At 36.1% G+C, this 20,145-nt stretch overlaps 1 protein-coding gene across 3 annotated transcripts in view; it reads right to left on the bottom strand.

Annotated features, from left to right (window-relative positions):
• Nucleotides 1–644: 644 nt before the first annotated feature.
• LOC107667907 (ral guanine nucleotide dissociation stimulator-like) overlaps nucleotides 645–20,145 on the bottom strand; it is a 27,289-nt gene continuing 7,788 nt past the window's right edge. For 2 of the 3 annotated variants that reach the window (XM_016459651.1, XM_016459649.1), the window contains exons 2-17: nucleotides 10,172–10,476; nucleotides 10,010–10,084; nucleotides 9,511–9,704; nucleotides 9,284–9,408; nucleotides 8,681–8,896; nucleotides 7,927–8,030; nucleotides 7,553–7,637; nucleotides 5,698–5,775; nucleotides 5,401–5,487; nucleotides 5,277–5,309; nucleotides 4,481–4,602; nucleotides 4,089–4,359; nucleotides 3,659–3,733; nucleotides 3,293–3,559; nucleotides 3,081–3,195; nucleotides 645–2,388 (exon numbers count right to left, since the gene is read on the bottom strand). In XM_016459651.1, the coding sequence (XP_016315137.1) occupies nucleotides 2,213–2,388; nucleotides 3,081–3,195; nucleotides 3,293–3,559; nucleotides 3,659–3,733; nucleotides 4,089–4,359; nucleotides 4,481–4,602; nucleotides 5,277–5,309; nucleotides 5,401–5,487; nucleotides 5,698–5,775; nucleotides 7,553–7,637; nucleotides 7,927–8,030; nucleotides 8,681–8,896; nucleotides 9,284–9,408; nucleotides 9,511–9,704; nucleotides 10,010–10,084; nucleotides 10,172–10,476 (2,328 nt within the window). In that variant the 3' untranslated portion in view covers nucleotides 645–2,212. Of the gene's footprint in view, nucleotides 2,389–3,080; nucleotides 3,196–3,292; nucleotides 3,560–3,658; nucleotides 3,734–4,088; nucleotides 4,360–4,480; nucleotides 4,603–5,276; nucleotides 5,310–5,400; nucleotides 5,488–5,697; nucleotides 5,776–7,552; nucleotides 7,638–7,926; nucleotides 8,031–8,680; nucleotides 8,897–9,283; nucleotides 9,409–9,510; nucleotides 9,705–10,009; nucleotides 10,085–10,171; nucleotides 10,477–18,916; nucleotides 19,215–20,145 lie in introns of those variants that run through there. The other variant, XM_016459650.1, reaches the window with a different exon arrangement.

Here is a 20,145-nt window from a genome sequence, read left to right as displayed (position 1 = left end):
TTTATAAATGACTTTAAATTATATTTAAATCTCTTAGAACAAACAAAAAACAAAAAAGCATTGAAAACATGTAATGCTCTGAAAGCATTGAACTTTATGTAATTTTCTTCCTTTTTTTCTCTGGCAGCTAATTATGTTAATTTGATAATGTGAATATGTAATACCTCATGTTCTTGTGGCATTGAATTAATAAAGCATAAAAAAAGAGTTATTCAACAATATCTAAAAACAATTTTATGTTTGAAAAATAAGAAAGGTATAAAATGTCTTACCAATTTGTTGTTATTTAACTTTATTTCTTTAAATTATATTTTATTCGTTTGTTTGTTTACCCACGCATTTTTTGTTTATCCTAATGTACCCTCTGGCTATATTTGTAATAATATTAAAATCAATAAAAAAAGAAAGAAAGAAATGGTTTTATAAACATTTACCCCTTTAATTAAATTGTATGTGATGAATTAATACCTAGTTCATTTATAAATAATTGATACCTGTATTGATATTTAATATTGATGCCATATTTGGTTGTCTGATATTTTCTATAGTTAAAGGATATACATTTCATAGGAAAGGTTTTTACAGCAACATTGTTTGCCATGTGGCTTGTGTAGGTGAAATAATGAAACACAGAAGCGTCAAGTACTGGGGTCTCGGCGCCCCCACATTTATTTGTAAGTTCTTAAAAAATGTAGTGCTTGTTTGTACATACAAAGGTGCATTTATTAATTATCTTCACAACGATTAAATTATAAATAAAACAATTACAAACATATAAATAAATAAAAATGTGGCAATGGCACAAACTGGACTTGGAACTGGATACAACTGTATTTTCACATGTGTTGAATGACAAGCCGCAGGCAGGAATATTTCACTTAATGGTCGTAGTTTCCTGACAGCGTGTTTGTCAAGAAGACATTTTTAACAGTGAAACCACTATTGGCATATATTTTCTCCGTGCATTTTGATCTTTTCATAAATCATAAATTAAGCACAATCTATATTTTGTTCCAGTTCAGCTATATAGCTGGCATAGTAGCAGAATACCACCAATGCTTGGTGTATTTCTTTCATTGTATTACAATATAAATTCCTCTATATCCTTTCTCTCAAATGAAAACGCACACACACTAACATTCACCTCTGGCTGAGTAAACACATCTGAAATCTCTCCTGATAGGAACAACATATCCCCTCAAATTTTCTGCTCATCATTTTAGACCACATGGTAAGAAAGCACTCATAGATATAATTCACAATGCAAAAAGGCTTAGCAGGGTGAAGCCACTCACAGTGTTTGGTACAAAAAAGCCTTTCTGTAGAGTTACAGCGTTCTATAATGTGAAACACAGAGAGAGGCCAGCTGCAAATAAAAGAGAACGGCTTTGGCATTTATTTATTTCTAAGACATAGATTTGCAATTTTTATGCACTAATAAGCACAAATAATATTATTTATGGTTATTTAATAAACCATAAATAACAGTGTAAATCCTGCAGCTCAGACCTGTCATCTCCTCATGCTCAAATGTGACTTTAACCAAGTCACTTAGCAGTCAAAAGAGAATCTTTCAGTCTTGAGCGATCCGATTATTGCCTGAAAGGCTAGTTTCAGTTTGTGATCAGTGACAGGAAAACAGGCAAGTTAAACTGGCAGCAGCAACAGTCAAAACAGCCATGTAAAAGAACAATAAGCAAACAAAAGACTATACACTTTACAGAGTTTGTACTGTACATGTAATACTGTATCTATACCATGAGACTGTGATAGCAAATTTTGCTACTGAGTCCAAAGGGAGAGTCTGTTTGAAGATGAATCAATAGAAAATCCCCTTTGAATTTGAAAAGGACCAAATCAGCTCTCCAAACTGCTCTCCTGCTTTCAGGACCTTTCTAAAGTGCTTGAAATGTCTTTGATTAGTGTGCTCATGCATGACTGACTGCATTTGGTAAATGCTTCTCATACACAGTGTGCCTCGCTCTTATGTGCAGTCTTAAGGCAAACCTTGTAAGTGCCACAGTGGTCCTCCTGTGCCTATCGCATAGTCTGTAGGGACAGGAAACACAGGGACAGCTTCCTGCAAGAAACAAGCAGCTCTATAATGCAGTAAATCCATTGGATTAAAGATCCAGATAATACTGGGGGAGTAATAAAGTGACTCTTTGTAATCTCAAACAGCTTCAGGCTTCCTGAACTCGGCAAAGCACTTTCAGAAGAAGCCCTTGGGTATTTTGAACCCTTTCTGCTTCACGCGTGGTAGAGTCAGGCTCGGGGAGCTCTTCGACCGGCAGGTTTTGGGGGCGCCACACTTTCGCAGCAAGAAGTCATAGTTGGCAGATGAGTTCATGGCATAGAAAACATTTCCATTATCTGGGATTTTAAGTTCTGTGGAGTAAAAAAAAAAAAAATTAAAGTTAGAAATATCAACAAACTTCATTTGGAATTGAAAATACCATCAAACTCAGAACTGAAGTTCTTTTAGCTGCTTTTAGTCCATGTGTGTTAGATTTCAGACTATTTAAATTCTAATGCACACCAAAAAGGTGACTAAACCTTTATCTGATATACACATTTAAAACTACAGTCTTTCTTTTTCCTGGAAACTAGACAAAAAAAATGAATATCTATAACAGACATTTTTTGTCCGATAAATACCATAAATACAATTTTGGCTGAAACTGATTAACTGATAATTATTTTCATTTTATGGCTGATAACTGATAAATAGCTGATATTGAAATGTCAAACAAATTAGACCAAACAAATAAAAAAGCCAATAATTTTAAGTGAATTTACAGCATTATAATGTATATTATGAAAAATGTATATGAATTTTTATACAGTTATTAAATAATTGGTGTTAAAGATTAACTTTAAGAGAGCATTAGATAATGGCTACGGTAATTTAAATGTAACAGTAGTGGAAATAAATATTAAATATCCAAAAAAGCATCAGATACTGATAAATTAAAAAAAATCTCTAATATCTGCCAGTAACTGATAATGTACCAATATAACCCTAAAAAGAACGAGCCCTTCGATATTTCCAGCCCCAACTTCCTGTTTCAGGTTTTTACCTTTATGCTTGGAGACCCTCTGTAAAAGCTCATAGTCTTCTGACTTGTCATTGTCCAGGTTGTGCTTGGCCATGGCTTTCCTAATGACACCAGGGGTTTTGTCCTGGCTAGTGACCTGCAAAACACGACCATCAAGATTAATTTTACTACTACCTCACCAACTTTTCTTCATCATATATCTCTGTCCATCTCGCGTTATGTCTCTCACTCACCAGGATGCTCTTGTACATGTTGCCGTTGTCCTCATCAAGGCTGACCCTGATGATGCAGCAGTCGTTTATCTGCTGGTTGTACAGCGGCAGGGAGAGAGACGAGTAGTCAGAGACACCAGAGATGGACCGTTTGTGAAAATGGAAGGTCTTCCCTGTAGAGGCGGAGCCTGAGGACGAAGAAGAAGAGGTGGAGCTGCTGCAGCCAGACTCCAAGCCCAAGCCTGATCCAGAGGCCTCCAAGGATGAAGGAGTGGATGACTCCCAGAGCTGGAAAATACAGAAATAAATCAATATGTTTAAAGCTCATAAAAGCAAGCATTATAATTCTATTTAAATGACAAAACATGTTAAAGAAAATGCGAATACCTTGGAAGAGGGATCAGACGCAAGCTCCCCTGTATCGGAGGCTGATGTTGAATGTTTCACAGTTGGTGTGGATGTCTGGAGAAAGATTCAGTAGTCAGGTTAATACAGAGTCACTACATATATATATAAAAAATTATAATAAATAAATACATTTTGAATTTTGGTGAATTTACGGATTGATAGCATTAAATTTAAGTGAGCATTAGATGATGGCAAAGGTTACATAAATATAAAAATAAGAGAAATTATTATGAACAATTTAATATCCAACATCAGTCGATATCTATTAATTAGAAATTCTTTAATCTTGACCAATAACAGATATGGAACTGGTATATAGTGTATCACTGCCAACAACGGCAGAATTTGAAATCTCAACAATGCTTGCTAAGCATACAACTAGGTCTGTAAATAAACAATATGGCCTTACTCTTTGACTTCCTGATTCTGGGGAGTTCAGCAGACTGAGACTCGTCTCCTCTGCGTCTGAGCCGCTGGATCCCACTGAGGTGAGGCTGAGGGAATCTGCTCCGTCTTTGAAGCTGTCTTTGAACTGGCTTAAGCGTGGCTGCTCAAATGACTTAGAATGTAACGTCCCTGCGCTGCTGTAACCCGACTCCTCGCTCATGTGTTTGATGATGCCCCCGTTCTTTTTGCACACTGACTCAGATGGCGGCTCGATATCACAGGACATAGAGTAGCTGAAACAGAAAAGTCACCATAGATATTAAATACATAAAATATCTTACATTATTATCTCTAGCATATCTCTCTCAAATCATATGTCTTTATATCCTCCATATTTACTTTTTTCTTTCTCACCTCTCAGTCTCTGTAAGTCTCTCCACCCTCTTGAACCATTCAATGAAGCGCTGGTTTTTGGTGAAGTTGTAATAATTGCAGGTCAGTTGCAGCAGCTTGATCTGTGCGATCACTTCAAATTCCTAAACAAAAAGAATATATTTCATTTATTTATTTTTATTTCCTTATGTACACGTTTTTATTTTTGAATTATTTTTCATTAGACGTGTCCCTCTTAAAGCCAAGAGCAATAATTATAAAGATAACTATATTAGTGCCTACACAAACAGGCAATAACAGTCTGTTTATTATAAGTGTGCACAGTTTTGTCATCTGCTGCTTTAAATATGTGAGATCATTAAACTTGGGTGGATTCTGATTGGCTGTCAATGTTTTATCGTTCATTAAGTGAAAGTGAAAGTTAAAACCTTGTTAAGATGTGCGGTTTCTGATAACCAATTGTGATTTTTATAAACATAATTATTTTTGTATGTGAATGATATATTTTTCATTGGGGATGTTGTAAAGTGTCTTCTATTTTATACTTGAGCCATTAGTATCTATTACGCATGTGTTTGTAATTAGTCCACATGTGATTGTCAATTGTACTCATTGATTGTGAAAGTATATAATTATGTCTTGTTTTTAATTCTATACATTTGCCTGATGAAGGTCAGTGGACCGAAACGTTGCGTTTAATAAAGTTTAAGAATTAGCAAGTATTGATAGTGTGCGGGTTCGTTACTTATTTTATCGTTCATTAAGTGGAAAAAAGATGAAATTGATTCCAACAATATTGTATTCCTCTGCGACTCACCTTCTTTCTCTTCTCAAAGTTGATCAGCCCAACCTAAAAAAATATATATTTTGTGAGAACCAAAGGAATATTTTCTAATTACTAAAAATATTAAAGACTTCCATTTTTTTCACTGAACACTCACCTCAAGATGGTCTTTCATAGCAGTATCTAACATGACTAGATCAGTCAGAAAAGTGCCAAGGTATGGAATAGTTCCCTGTACAACACCCTAAACAGCAGAAATAAAAATAAAAATTAATAAACATACAGTTTACAATTTACATTGAGTAAAATACAGACAGTTTACATTTCCATTCAGGACAGCTTATTGTGAGCTCTACAAATGGAATATCTGACCCGTTTTGACCATAAGAGGGCATTGTTGCTCAATAAATATCAAGTTCACCTGACATTATGTGACATGTATTCCTGTACATACCATGTCTCTTTGCTGCTGGTGTCTTCTCTGGGCTCCTTTGTGGTTAATCTCGACGATGGCAGATTTGGAGGTGCCCTCCTGTGGAGACATCAGTTTCAAATCATCATTTTGGGTTTCAAAGGGAAAGCATTTACATTGACGTTGTATTAGCAGCAGTATAACTTGCAAGCAGATAAGGCTGTCAAAGTGGAATCTTAAGACTGCACTGTCATGATATACCATGACGCAGAATGGACGTGGAGTTTGACTGTATGGTGTTTAGTGATAGTGCCAGCTAACACCCTGGGGAAGCCCTTAGGTATTAAGGAGGGGCGTTTATCTGGCCATACATAAGGCCTATGACCTCATCCCAGGAATTCCCTCATAATGAACAGCAGCAACTGTTTTGTTTCTTGGCCCCAGCACACATACCAAGGATGCTTTCTGATGTTCTGCTCTAGTTTGCTTTCTAACGTTGAATGTACGTAAAGGAAAGCTTTTGTCATGCTTGGTTTCCTTCTCCTTCTATACATTTGTGTGCCATGGAACGTCAGGTTGCCACAACAAGGTCTATCTGAGTCAATTTCACTAACCAAACAAGATACATTTATCTTAAAACAAGATTAATTTACTTGATTATAAGTAAAGTTCTGTAAGACTGATTTTCAGAGATTGAATGAATGAGTTTAGGGTTAGTAAGACTTTTTAATGTTTTTGATTAAAGTCTCTTATGCTCACCAAAGCTGCATTTATCTGATCAAAAATACAGTAAAAACAAAAATACTGTGAATTATGTTACAATTTAAAAGAACTATTTCTATTTTAATATATTTTTAATATATTTTAATTTATTCCTGTGATGGCAAACCTGGACATGATCTTGACAAAATCCTTCTAATTTTTAAAAGTACATAAAAAATAAAGGTATATTCTCTGAAAACAAGTCTTACCTTACACAACATGTATGACTAACCGCAGAGCTGAGTACAAAATTACTGTTCAAGATCCCCCCTGTTCAAAGTTGAATGCTTTTATCATTAATGGATTCTTTTCAATACATCTATCAAATGCAGAAGCATGCCAACTAGTGAAAAGTGCAACAAAGGCATTTGACGCTGTACTCAACAAAACTCAGCAGGCCATAGAGAGCCAAGCCTTGAGCACGCTGCAGATATTATGCAACTGAATACGGCTTTTCTGTTTACCTTGTGGCTGCTATAGAAACATGGTTTTACAGGCAATGAAAACACTGGTTAAGTCACTGAGCTTTCCTGTGGATGACAGTCTGATACAACCACATCCTGTCTTCCACCAACAACAGATACAGCGAACGTTGGTGGCTTATAGTGTACTTTTAGAAATTTGAAAAACGCGGGGTGTTTGAACATGTGACTTATAACGTGACCAGATTTTTGAAATAAAAACATTTCCTAGTTCAGTGGTCAAGATATCACTGAATCAATTGTTACGATCTTTAAAAAACAACAAACAGGGACAATACTATTGTGTAGGTTTTTTTTTAATTGTTGCAAGTTCCATTTACTATTAATACTTATTGTGATGTTTGAGGTTCAAACTGACCCAAACTGGTTTTAGTATAATTAACCAAAAATTACACTATGAAAATAGTAAATAGTAACCATTGCAATTAGTAAACAGATCAAAACAGTATTATATTATAACAAGTGTGACTGTTTAGTTTATTATTATTATTATTATACTTATCTATTCATTTCATGGTGTAATTTCACCACTTGGTATAGTTAAGATGTGTGTTAGAGAATTACTTTGTTGCGACTGCAGAATTTTTGGGAACATTTTGGGAACAACTGTGAGCAAAACACACGCAGACCCCTTCAACAACCATTTTACTCACCTTAATGAGAAGCTCTCTGCTGAGGGAATAATTATTGTCATCTGAGAAAATTTCTGACAGCTCCTGGAAAGTGCGATAGCTTTCCCTGTAAGCAGAAGAAAATTGGTTGAGTCATAATCTGTTGCATCTATGTGAAATCCAAACACTGTAATTAACTAGCATTAAAACTTTTCTGCTCCTTTATCACCAAATGCCCCACTATAAATCAAGTCTTTCATAAAGAAAGTTGAGCTTTAACTAGAGGTTTGTATGACTGAACATATAAGCAGGTAGCACAAAGAATGTTACTATTAATCAGCGGCTAATGCTAATGCTAAAATATTATCGTTGACTCTGTATAATCTTTACTGACAAAAATCCATTCAAACTCCTACCGGGACACATCATCCCAGGTTCTCCTCAGTCTGTGGATGGCATTACTCTGCAAGGCGGACAGGATGGCTTTCAGAGAGGAGAAGCTCTTCAGGATACGGCATTTCTGATGTCAAGACAAACAAACAGATGTTCATGAACTATAACACTTATGGACTGCTTGAGAATAAAATCATACCCTGCATTTACAATAGCAAGGCATTGCTATTAGATTGCTAGGTGTTGTGAGTGTTATAGAGCATTTATATGTGGTAGCTAGGTGTTTTGAGAGATTTTTAGTGTTGCTATGCAGTTGCTGAGTGGTCACAAGGGCATTCCTAGGTTTAGTAATTAAAATTGTGGTCCCCCATTTGAGTTTCTTCTTCAATATAATTTTGGAGCTCCTCTTTGAGTCGCTTCTCCATGCAGTGCATACCACTTTTGTAACCCAAGCTTATTGGAAAACCGTGCCTATGGCGACTATGTCAGAAAAGCCATATATACTGTATGGAGCTGGCTATGTGATGAAAATGTCGAAATATATTTGTTTACATATTATGTACTATGGTAAAAGAGTTTAAGATCATAACATAGCATTGTGCAAGGAACTGAGCAAATAAGTTTTTATTTATCAATAACCAAAATCGGTAATCATGATTTGTGTGAAACTGCAGTGAATTGTATGTTTTTGGAGTTTTGCAAAAATGTAGGTAGAGAGGCATTTTTGTGCCTCTGACTATATCCCACGACAAAACCACTGTTAAAATGGTGCCTCACCCTGGCCACTTCTATCCAGTGTTCAATGCGCTTCGCTCTTTGAAAGGGTCTGAGAGACCTGTTATCCAAGCAGGTGGCAATCACACAGTTGGTCACACTGTTGAACTGAGCAACAGTGGCACGGATGGTGGGTGCCAGGTGCTCTTTGCCCTTCTTATCCCGCTGGGACCATATGCCACCCAAACAATGGTAGGGAACAACCCTCTTAAACAGCTCCTACGAAAAACAAAGACTTCAGTTGCATTTACCTGTTTAATTTGATTTGAGCCTTGAGAATGTTTTGCAGGACAACTTTATTTACATTTATTGCATGTAATGACTTAAGTAAATCATTTTCCCAGGTTTAATTCTCTCAGCTGACCTTAATCTTGAAATGCTTCAAATCTACTAAAACATGCTGAATGGCATATACTTTGTGCATAAACAGGCCCCATAAAACATTGGGTTGAGCTCCTTGTACAAAGGGTGTGGTGCAGGATTGTCCTTATTCTCTCTCCAGTTTGCTTACTCCTTTGCAGCCAACTTTCTAACCACCAGCTCCGATCCTCAACCACTAGATTACTTCTGCCATTAGGAAAGACTGACGATTTCTTGATCTCTTACCGCATCCATGACTGTTAACTGCTCAGCGACTAGGGCAGGACTGAAGGATGTGAAGTGTGAGGGGGAGAATTCATCATCCAAGTTGCTCTCCTCTGGTGTGGCAAAGGGGCAAGTGCACAGTTCACCTGCAAAGAAGAGACAAGTTGTCATACAGTCAGTTTGGAAAACTCCTTTTTAGTTGTTTAGCTTTTAATACAAGATTCAATGGGTTACTTCATCATCAATACCTTCAAGCTCAACCTCAGTCTGTTGCCGATGCTGAAAGAGTTCCAGCAGGTTATGGGCTCGTCTCTCCATGTCCGATCCAGAGAAGTTAAGCTGCAAGTAAGATATGAGGCTCTGCAGGCATTCGTGGTCTGGAGGGCTCCAGAAATCCTCAGAGTACTGATCCAGCCACGCACCCAGGATAGATGAGACCGTACTGCCATGTACATTAAAAATATGGATGCATCAATATTAAAATTCTCTGCAATATCAATAAGCCACTTATTATTTTTATGTCATGATTTGATGACTTAAAAGTAGTATACATTTAAAAATAGGAAAAATAAGCATGCACAATTAAATGTCCAATATCATCCGATATACAGTATAAACAATATAGACAAAACGAATAAATATCGTCTGATATCCGCTATGGTACCTTATATGGTTAAAATTCACAAACTCGCAAATTTTAACAGCAGCTAAATTAATTTGGTTTAGCTGAACAATGTAAATGCTTACTTTTTAAGCTCTGTGTAGTCTTCTGGAGAGAGTTTTGGCTTGCCTGAGACTGGCTGATCATGCAGTTTGGCATACCTAAGATAAATAAGAATCCATTTTAAGTAACATTATAGTGAATGAATTTATATTTCCAAAAGTGCTTGGGGTTGATGGCCTGTTTACCTGTTAAGCAGCAGGTCCAGCACTTGTTTGGTGGTGGCAAAGGCTCGGTAGGTGCAGAGGAAAATAGTGACGTATGTATAGTCCTTCCCTTTGAAAGCCGAAACCATGTACTCCACCAGTTTCTCCAGTGTGCCAGCCTTAATGGTCCGACCCTTGCATGTCTCGTACAAACTGAGGGCAGAGTCTGTCTCCACGCCCAGCCATCGCTGCCCCTTACTAGCCGTCTGGTGGAGCTGCACCTTTCGGAGTGTGATGGTATAGATGGCACCGTCTTCTACCTCCTCTCCAATCTCCTGAACTGAGCTCTACAGATAAAGAGAAGGGTTGAGTATTCTGGTCGTTATATTCATTACACATTTTCTTTGATTACAACACACACAATCTTTCAACCTTTTGGGGTCGGTAAGATTTTTTTGATGTTTTTCAATATTTTGCTCACCAAGGATGCATTTATTTAATCAAACACACTGAAAAAAAAAACTGTAGAATTGTGTAAAATTATTATGATTTAAAATAAAGTTGTATATTTTTATATATTTTAAAATGTTATTTATTCCTGTGATGCAAAGCTGGATTTTCAGCAACCATTATTCCTGTCTTCAGTGTCTGATTTCTGAAGGATCATAAATCTAATATGCTGATTTGATGCTCTAATATGCTCATTTGCTTTCTTATGATTATTAATGTTGAAGCTAGTTGTGCTGCTTAATATTTTTGTGGAACAGTCATTTTTTTCAGGATTCTTTGATAGAAAGTTAAAAGGAAAAGCAATTATATGAAATTAAGATCTTTTGAAATGTTATAAATGTTTTTACTGTCACTTTTGATCATTTTAATGCATCCTTGCTGAATTAAAAGCCATTTCATTCATTCATTAAAAAAAAAAAAATAGGGCGATGAGGTCTTGTATCATCTTGACGGGGTCAATTTTGCGATAAAGACCAGCTTTTTGACAATTATCTTACTTATTAAAATAATGTATATTATATTACTTATTAAAATAATGCAATATTAAATAAATATAAAATAAAATAATCAAATACTGATTTGAGGTGAAATTATCTGATTATGTGATCAGAAGAAAAAGACTACTCTAGATAAATATATAATTTTGTGGTCATTATGCACAAATATTTCACTGCCAAATGCAATTAACCAATCAGAATAAAGTATTCCAGAGTGTCATGTAATAAGTCAATACAAAGGTGCATTCTACCACTCATTCTCACACAGAGCATCTTATAATAACTATAATAATAACTTATAATAACTAAAGGCAGCAAAGATGACTGATTCAAGTGCTGTTCCTCTCACTGCATTTATTTGGTGAATTTGCAAGGTCATACAGTTCTAACAGCAGGGCCTTTAAGCGTGAGTTGGGGATTACTGCTCATTTCCTTATTCCACACACAGCCCTAACACCAAGATATGTCACATGGATATCCCAGTCCTTTAAATGTGCACTAAGCAGCTTTCGCTGACCAGTACGACAGTGGTCTCAGACTTTATGCTGAAACCTACTGACATGGATGAAGCATGATGCAAGCGTTTTTGGTTATCAGTGTCATTGCAAACATATGTGCCACCTGTGATTTATTCTGCAAACAAATGGTCTAAATTTTTCATTTGAGTCTACATTCTCTCTCCGACCAACAAAGATTGACATAATCGATCATAAAAACTAAGAATATAACTCTATACTTTCATTCAGTAGGGTCCTCATATATAACGCTAAGTTGAGAAACTCTGCAGTCAGTAATTTGCAAAAGGCTTCTAACTCAAGTACTGTTCCTGAGGTCATTATGGAAAGTAAGAGGGAACTCCCAGGGAACTGTGGGAAGTGACCGTGAGCTTTGCCGTTGGCAGCGAGCCAATCATGTGAGGGTGTATCCTGTGTAAGTGTGGGTGTGAGTCAGTGCATGGAGATGACTGCTTAAACAGATAACCCAACCCCAGGGTTCTGTCCAGGAGTAGCTATGGTAACAAACACACAAACACGCACAACACATAACAGTGCCTATCAAATATCGTTGCTGTGGCATTTTGGAAGTGCATCAATGGGCAAAAAAAGGAACAACCCTTCTTTCGCTTTCAGAAATGTTGCACAAACCTGTAAAAGACACAAGATGTTAGATGTCGTCTGCATGCGAGACAATTTCCCTCTGATGATTACAAACAATGACGGCGATGGAGATCTCAGAGTATTTGGACATTTTAGATTATATTAAAAGATGAACTTGGTGTAAGTAAATGAAGAAAAACGAAGTAGGGGAGGGTATTCTTATATTATCAATCTATCTAAGGCTGTGGGCAAGGAAACACCCTGGATGGGCAGCCATTATTATATTAATTATATTATATTATATTATATTAGGCTATATTATAAAGATTAACTTTATAAAAAAAAAATAAAGAAAAGGGGAAGTAGACCACCTCACCAAAACAATAAAACAAAACAAAAAGTGAATTCTCGTACACTTTGGAAAGCCCCTCTGACTCAGGTTCAAACTAGTGGGCAATAGTAGGATCAGCCACACAGACCTGGAAAAAAAAAACGGGCCTGACACAACACCAGAGCACTATAAAGGTCTGTCTTTGACATCTGACATTTCAAAACAGAAACAGAATCTACACTCAACTGTACTTTCTAAGGGAAAATCCACCTCACAACTACAGACTGCCAGAGAAAGCACAACAAATGTTTATATGGTGAAAGAATATTGTTTATCACTAATCACAGGCTTGCATTTTACCTAATTACATTTGCTTAAAATTTTATTGTATGAGGTGATCAAAGTCACAAAAAAGCCAAACTATGACAGAATGCATTAAACACTCCTCAAACTCTGCTCTGTGAACCCCTCGACTGCCTCTGATCCACTAAAGCCACGGGGTTTCCTGTGAAAAGACAAAGAGTGCTGAAAAGACACTGCGTAACAGCTTCCTAGACAGCTGCATCCTTCACAAACAATGCTAAGAAAACACAAAAACAATGCAGAATTTGTTCCAGTCAAAATCAGGGAGAGGTTAAAAGATGTTAGAGGACAAACCCTATTACGTGTCCTCTTTAACTTATTCACATTATGAAACAATCAAGTTTTCTTAACAAGATTAAATATGTTAAAAATAGACTGTGATATTAACTTGACATGGCATAACTATTCACACAAGACATTTCTTGTCAAGTTATAAAAATGCTGTTTTTAAGCAAAGGAAAGTGTTGTGTGAATGCGCTGCTCATTGCGTGAAATGCTGAAAAACAGTGAGACCTGTCACAACAGTCATAGGTGTCTGTCTGGCATAAAATTGAAAAGTAGTGCATATGAAATGCAAGAACAACCTTTGCTGTAAGAATATAAAATGAGAAAGTAAACAGATGAGGTCAGATGAAAGGAATTTGAAGCAGCAGTGATCAATCTGCTTGTCCTCCTGCTGATCATTATAAGCCTGGCTTCAAAAGGCTAGCATTCATTCATATTTTTATTATGTGTCATAACATTGTCTAAATACCTCACCACATGTTTGCTTTTATTGCCTTGGCCTGGTAGGACACATAGCTGTGACAAATACTGTCTCTGGGAATGATTTTATCTCATAATACATTATTTATAAATGCCCAGAACAGATAACAGCTTAAGCCACTGTAAGCTCTGACCAAATCTCTTTTCTGTATAAAAATAATAATGCTCATTTGTGCCGTGAGGGTTATGGATTTGGGTTAGGTTTTATATGTTTTCTCAAGATTCACAGTCCTGTACGAGTTATTAACCTAGAGAGAGACTGGATACGTAGAGCGAAGCAGCAGTCTGTGTATTTTGGCATTGCTCAGTAGGTTTTTCAGCACACTCGGTTACAGCGCATTAAACCTCAGTACAGAGTGATGGCCAGATTCACTGCTGCAAACAGTGGAAAAAGCAGAGAAAGGTGAAAAGGTGATTTCTCTTCTCATCTGCCTTATTCTGGAAGTTTCCAACCTTTTCTTTTTTTTAATCACCTCCCGCTGACTTCTTCTGAATTCGAACCAGGCGCTCCAAGTATGAGAGTTACGCAAATGACGTGACAGTCAGCATAAAAATGCCACGCAAAAAAAAAAGAAATTAATGCCTTTTATTCAGCAAGGATGTGTTAAATTGACTGTCAAGAGACTGTAAAGACTTTTACATTGTTACAAAAAAGTCTACTTCAAATTAATGTTGTTCTTTTGAATTTTCTATTTATCAAAGAATCCTGAAAAAATATATCATGATTTCCACAATAAACTGTTTAACATTAATGAGAAATGTCTCTTGAGCACCAAATCAGCATAATAGAATGATTTTTGAAGGATAATCTGACACTGAAAACTGGAGTAATGACTGCTGAAAATGTGCCATCACAAAAATAAATTACATTTTTAAATATATTACAATAGAAAAACATTATTATAAATTGTAAATCCTTAATTTAAAAAATATTTTGTAATATTGTTGATTTTACTGAGCACCAAAACAATGGGAAAAAGCATCATTGAGCTATAATAATTAACCTCTTATGAGCATTCCTGTATTGACTGCATTCTGTTCATATTTTTCATTTGATAAAAGGCTTTATCAGTGTTTTTCCGGCTTGGATGTTGTTGGTAATAATAACTGGATGCTGCGGTCCCTTTTTTTTTTTTTGCCTGTGTTTTGGTTGTGCCAAGGTTTTGGTGAAATCAGCTCCAGCACTTCAGAGTAAGATTAGCAGAGCTAAGGAAGGAATTCTCAAATATAACTCTTGGAAAAAGATTTACCCGACTTTGCCGGAGTGCAGCTCAGAACTGCTGAGTGTGGTTGCTGTCTGGCTCTGGTATATCGCAGATGTAGATATAAGGAATGTGTGGTATTATTCTGAGAGCAGATCATTTCTGCACACTGCAGAAGTGTATTTGTCTACATTCTATTTGAAAAACAACATATGTAAACAAAATGTATATTTTGGTCAGAATTATTTTTTGTTTGGAACACAAAAGGTGATTTGTTATAAATGTCCTGGCACCTTTTTTCGTATAAAGAATAAATGATGAATGTTCACATATTTACTCTTACACATATTTTTTTTTGTAGACCATTTATTTAAAGTTATTTACAGTGCATTCAAGCTATTTATCAGTATGTGTGTTCCCTGGGAACTGAACTCATGACCTTGGCATCGGTAGCACCATGCTCTACTAGTTGAGCTGCTTTTCTAAATTTAACCTAACAAACCTGATTTAACAGTGGTGTACTGAGTATTTGTATTTTACGCCTTGTACAATTGTTTAATTACATCAGTGCTCTCCTACCTATTCCTGCCTTTTTACTCTGCCACTTTCCCCTTTCCTGCCTCTCACATCCATGTTTTCTCTTCATCACACTTCATCCCACTATTCCACCCTCTCATCCCTCTCTTTCCATTCAAGAGATCTTTCACGACAAAAGCATCTCTGTATGTGTCAATGTAACCCCTGTCTGTCCTCCTCATTACACAATGGTCAGCCATTATGACGTTCTGAATTCAATCTATCACACAAAGGCCACTTTTAGAAAAATGCAGAATTTGTAAACACTTTTAACAAACACAGGAAAACAATGACAAAATGTATTAAAGTGAAAACCCAGTGACAAAAGTGCCAGTCAATTCTTTGACCGTTGTTCACTGGTAAACAATCAAAGCATACCTTAACAATAGTGATGTTTGGATCAGTAAGTTCTGTTAACTTTTATTCAGTAAAAATTGAAAAATTGATTGAAAGTGACAGTAAAGACATTTATAAGAATGATTTCTATTTCAAATAAATACGGTTCTTTTGAAATTTCTATTCATCAAAGAATCCTGAAAAAAAAATGATCATGATTCTACAAAAATATTAAGCAGCACAACTGTTTTCAACAAACAAGGTCATAATAAGAAATGTTTCTTGAGCACTAAATCAGCATGTTAGAATTATTTCTGAAGGATCATGAGACCCTGAAGACTGGAATAATGGATGCTAAACAATTCTAAAAACAGGGGACTGTTATTTCAAATTGTAATAATATTTCACTATTACAGTGTTTTACTGTATTTTGGATCAAATAAATGCAGCTTTGGTGTCTTTTTTCAAAAACATTAAAAACATTTACTGATCCCAAACTTTTGATCGGTAGTGTGTTGTATCTTTTTTTTTTTACTTAAAGGCTGACAGTATTGGACCATATTTAAAAATTACTTTATTTATTTATTTATTCAAAGGAACTTTAAGGCAAGTCACTTAACAGACATCTTGGATGAATGCCTCAGAAGCAATTTTCTATAAGTATCAAAGTCTATTGACTTGATAAAGTCTAAATTCTTTAACCTGTCAAGATGATAACAAAATATGAAACATGAAAATTAGAAAAAAATTAGCTTCTGTTGCTCAAATCAAGCTACAATTACAAATAGTATTTTTCAAGTCGATCAAGCTAATGTGCAAACAAACTACCAATCAATCACTCTTTCAAAATGATTGTTACAATTTCCCCGTCTCATTTTGCTACAAGTGCTGTGTTACTGTTTCTGACAATAACACAGCATTAAAGTGCTCTTACACAAGATCTTACACTGGATACTTTATGGCAGCTGTTACGTTAAGAGATTAGCTGATCTATGTACTGAGCTTGTAATGATCCATTATACAAGAGTACTTTTACATCTGGCTGATTTGGTTTAGGTCTTCAGGGCTGATGTAACCAACTCTGAGCTCTTGCCAAGCCATCTGCGGGCTTGAATCACTAAAAGCAGAGATAAGTGCCTGGCATGCAGTGCTATTTTTTTTACAACCCATGGCCCTAATGAAAGAGGATGGGAGAGAAAGAGATAAGAAAGTAGGATTTATAGCAAAGTTACTTGCAACTCCATCCATCACTCATGGTTACCCTAGCCAACTTTTTAGACGTTTGTAGGTAGATGAGTCAATCATTTTCACATTAAAATGGTTGGAAAAGAAATTATGATTTCTGTAATGAGGAAGAAAAACAAAGAGCACCCACAAATCGAAGCAAACGCGCCCACAAAGGAGAAGGGCTCTAGTGCTGTGCTGGGTGGAATGGGAGATTTAACCATCACTAATTGTGTAATGAGAGCAGATTAGATTTAGTCCAGTGAAGGTTAGCAGCTGCTGACACACTGGAACCTTCTTTTTGTGCATGACTGGAGTAAAACTTCAATGTGGTAAACAAGTTTTGGTGTGAAATGCTGTTTAAGTCACAACATTGTGCTGTTGGCATTGAAATGCAAGATAAAAAGAGGACATGTTGTTCACAAACCATAGTCAGAAGTTTAGAATAACAACCTAGCAACCATAAAAAATGTGTGACTGCCATGGTGATAAAATAAAACTCGTCTTCAAAAACAACCAAGAAAAATATTTTGCGCTGGAGAGCTTGAGAAGTCACGAATAGGAAATCAATAATGAAAGTCTTTCATCACATCTGACAAGTAAATGTGTTGTCACGTATTATATAAGAGGTTCTCAAATAAAATCATTCATTCTCAGCTGGCATATCTGCACTACTGTGGGCAATCTCATAAACAAACTCTAGAAATAACAGCATCAGTAACATCGGATTGTATTAACAGGTCAGCAAAATTCCCAGATAATGAATTCCATATTACAGCATTTCTTTCCACGTCCTTAACTAAATCATCCTGAAGCTGTTTTCATTTAATACCTGAAGGGGACGTGATTCTCATTTGACTTTTATTTCCACAGCCCTTTTTGGGGAGAATTTAGAGAGGGGAAAGTTGGAGACGGAGTGAATAAGAGGAAAGCAGAGCGTGCCGGTGCTCTTGCCAAGATCATGGCAGATTTTTGCTTTACTTCAGTTAGGCCATCGAGAACAAGAGATTTCTGTAAATGCATTTATTCTGTCTTGTCATATATATGCCGCATCAGATGCAGCTTCTGAGCCGTCTTGGCAGTCTACTATATATATATATATATAGGAGAGATCAATCTTTTAGAAAAAGCTATTTCATTCTCCATGTCAGGCCATGACCATCCATGTCATGCATTTGTTTACTACTGATTATAGTAGCAACAATAATATGTATAGCCAGTATTTGCAGCACTTTACAAAGCATAAACAAAAGAACACCTTAAAGGGTTCATTAACTGAGAAATCAAAATTCCCTTCTTTTGACATATAAGTAAAGGTTCTTTATAGAACCATTTAGACAAAAAGGTTCTTCTATGGCATCGTGAAGCACCTTTATTTTTATGAGTGTATACAAGACAAAGATCATATAAAGTCAGAAGAATTTGTAACTGAAGTTGCAGATGAGCAAAAGTATTTGAAATCTTTCTTTCTTATTTGAAAGTATCTAAGCTGCAAGTTTTCTACAAAAGAGAGAAACACTAGCAAAGCACAACAAAAACACTCATGCCAGCTCAGCAATCTATACACACAATGACACTATATGCCGGAAAATGTCTAGAAAAAAACAGGGGAAGAAACCTTAAAAAGGGTTTATATATAAAAACTTATATATATAATAAACACATGGATTTCGAAGCAGAAATACACACAAGACAATATATATTATATAATATATTAATTTTGTTAATATTAACAAAATGAAATGACATTTCTAATATATTATAATATTGTAGTATATTATATTGTAAGAGTTATCTATCTACGTGTGTATGTATGTATGTACACACACACACATATACAAAAATGGAAATGAAAAGAATTATGTTGGTTTAAATATGTATATTACCTCCAGCACAGGCAGATCAGGGTCCAAATGCGTAAAACTATTTAAGACCACAGGGCATCCATCTCCGGCTGCGATCTCCAGCTTCACCCCATCCCAAATGTTTTTAATTTTCCATGTGCTAGATTCAAATAGTTCGTCCAGGGACGTGGGTTTGACACCAAGGGCGTCTGACTGTATCCCCGTAATGTAGACCATTACTGAAAGGCTGTCACCTCTGTTTACGATGTATTATTTTTATTTTATAACGAACTCCATATTCTGTCATCCAGACTTCTGCTGTAGGAATGAGTGCTTGTCTGCATCAGTTTGGGTGAAGGGAATACCCTGAGCCGCTAGGCCCCGCCCCTTTGCGCGAGCTCAGCCTGAGCAAACACGTGGCCCCGCCCCTTCTATGACCAATCGTGATGTCAAGTTCCGGGAAACTCTGTTGTGAGCTTCTAAAAATATCACTTTTAATCGCTTGATTATAACTTCATGTGCCATAAATAAACGAATGCAACTGAAATAATTATGTGGCGGTAATTAAACTGATGATTAATTATTTAACTTATGGCTTAAACATTAAAGGTATTTGTGAATAAAAAGGATTGGCTCAAATAAATTAAAGTGTATCAATAATCTAAAAAACAAAAACAACAGTAATAATCAGTGCATTTAACTCTTCTACTGTCTACAGATCAAATTGGAACAAAGTGGATTTTTCATCCAGGCCGGATAAAATGTCAGGACATCTGGCTCATGTTAATACATTTTCTTCCTGATCCATCCTTTTTTTGGACAGCTACACTGTATATGAATAACTGTATATGTAGGTTATTCATGTTTCAACCTCAACCTTGTTGAGCTACAAGCCTAGTTACCACAAAAACAAACAACTCCAGCATGATCTTCTTCCCAATGCCCTAACCCTGGCATTAATGCATACTAATTGCGCCCTCTGCTGGAAAATACTAGTAACTTACTCTTGGAGGATGACTGCAACACTGACGCAAAGCTCCTAAGGAAAGTGAAACACTCCAGATCCAGAGGAATAGTGTTTTGCGAGAAAGAGCAGCAGCTGTGTGAGACATCTGCTTGGGGTGATGGTGTTTTCACTGAGGTAACCATTATGATTATATCGTGAAATCTGAAAGGACAGCTGTCTGAAGGAAAATGCTAAGTCTCTGTTGGAAGCTGTGGAGATCCTTAAATATTACTTAACTTAAAAGTGCACTTAAGTAATATATATA

Source organism: Sinocyclocheilus anshuiensis, unplaced genomic scaffold (genome assembly GCF_001515605.1).
Source record: "Sinocyclocheilus anshuiensis isolate Anshui unplaced genomic scaffold, SAMN03320099.WGS_v1.1 scaffold2951, whole genome shotgun sequence".
Lineage (NCBI taxonomy): Eukaryota > Metazoa > Chordata > Actinopteri > Cypriniformes > Cyprinidae > Sinocyclocheilus > Sinocyclocheilus anshuiensis.
Note: the sequence above shows the minus strand (reverse complement) of the source record. Positions and strands in the feature narration are given on the sequence as shown.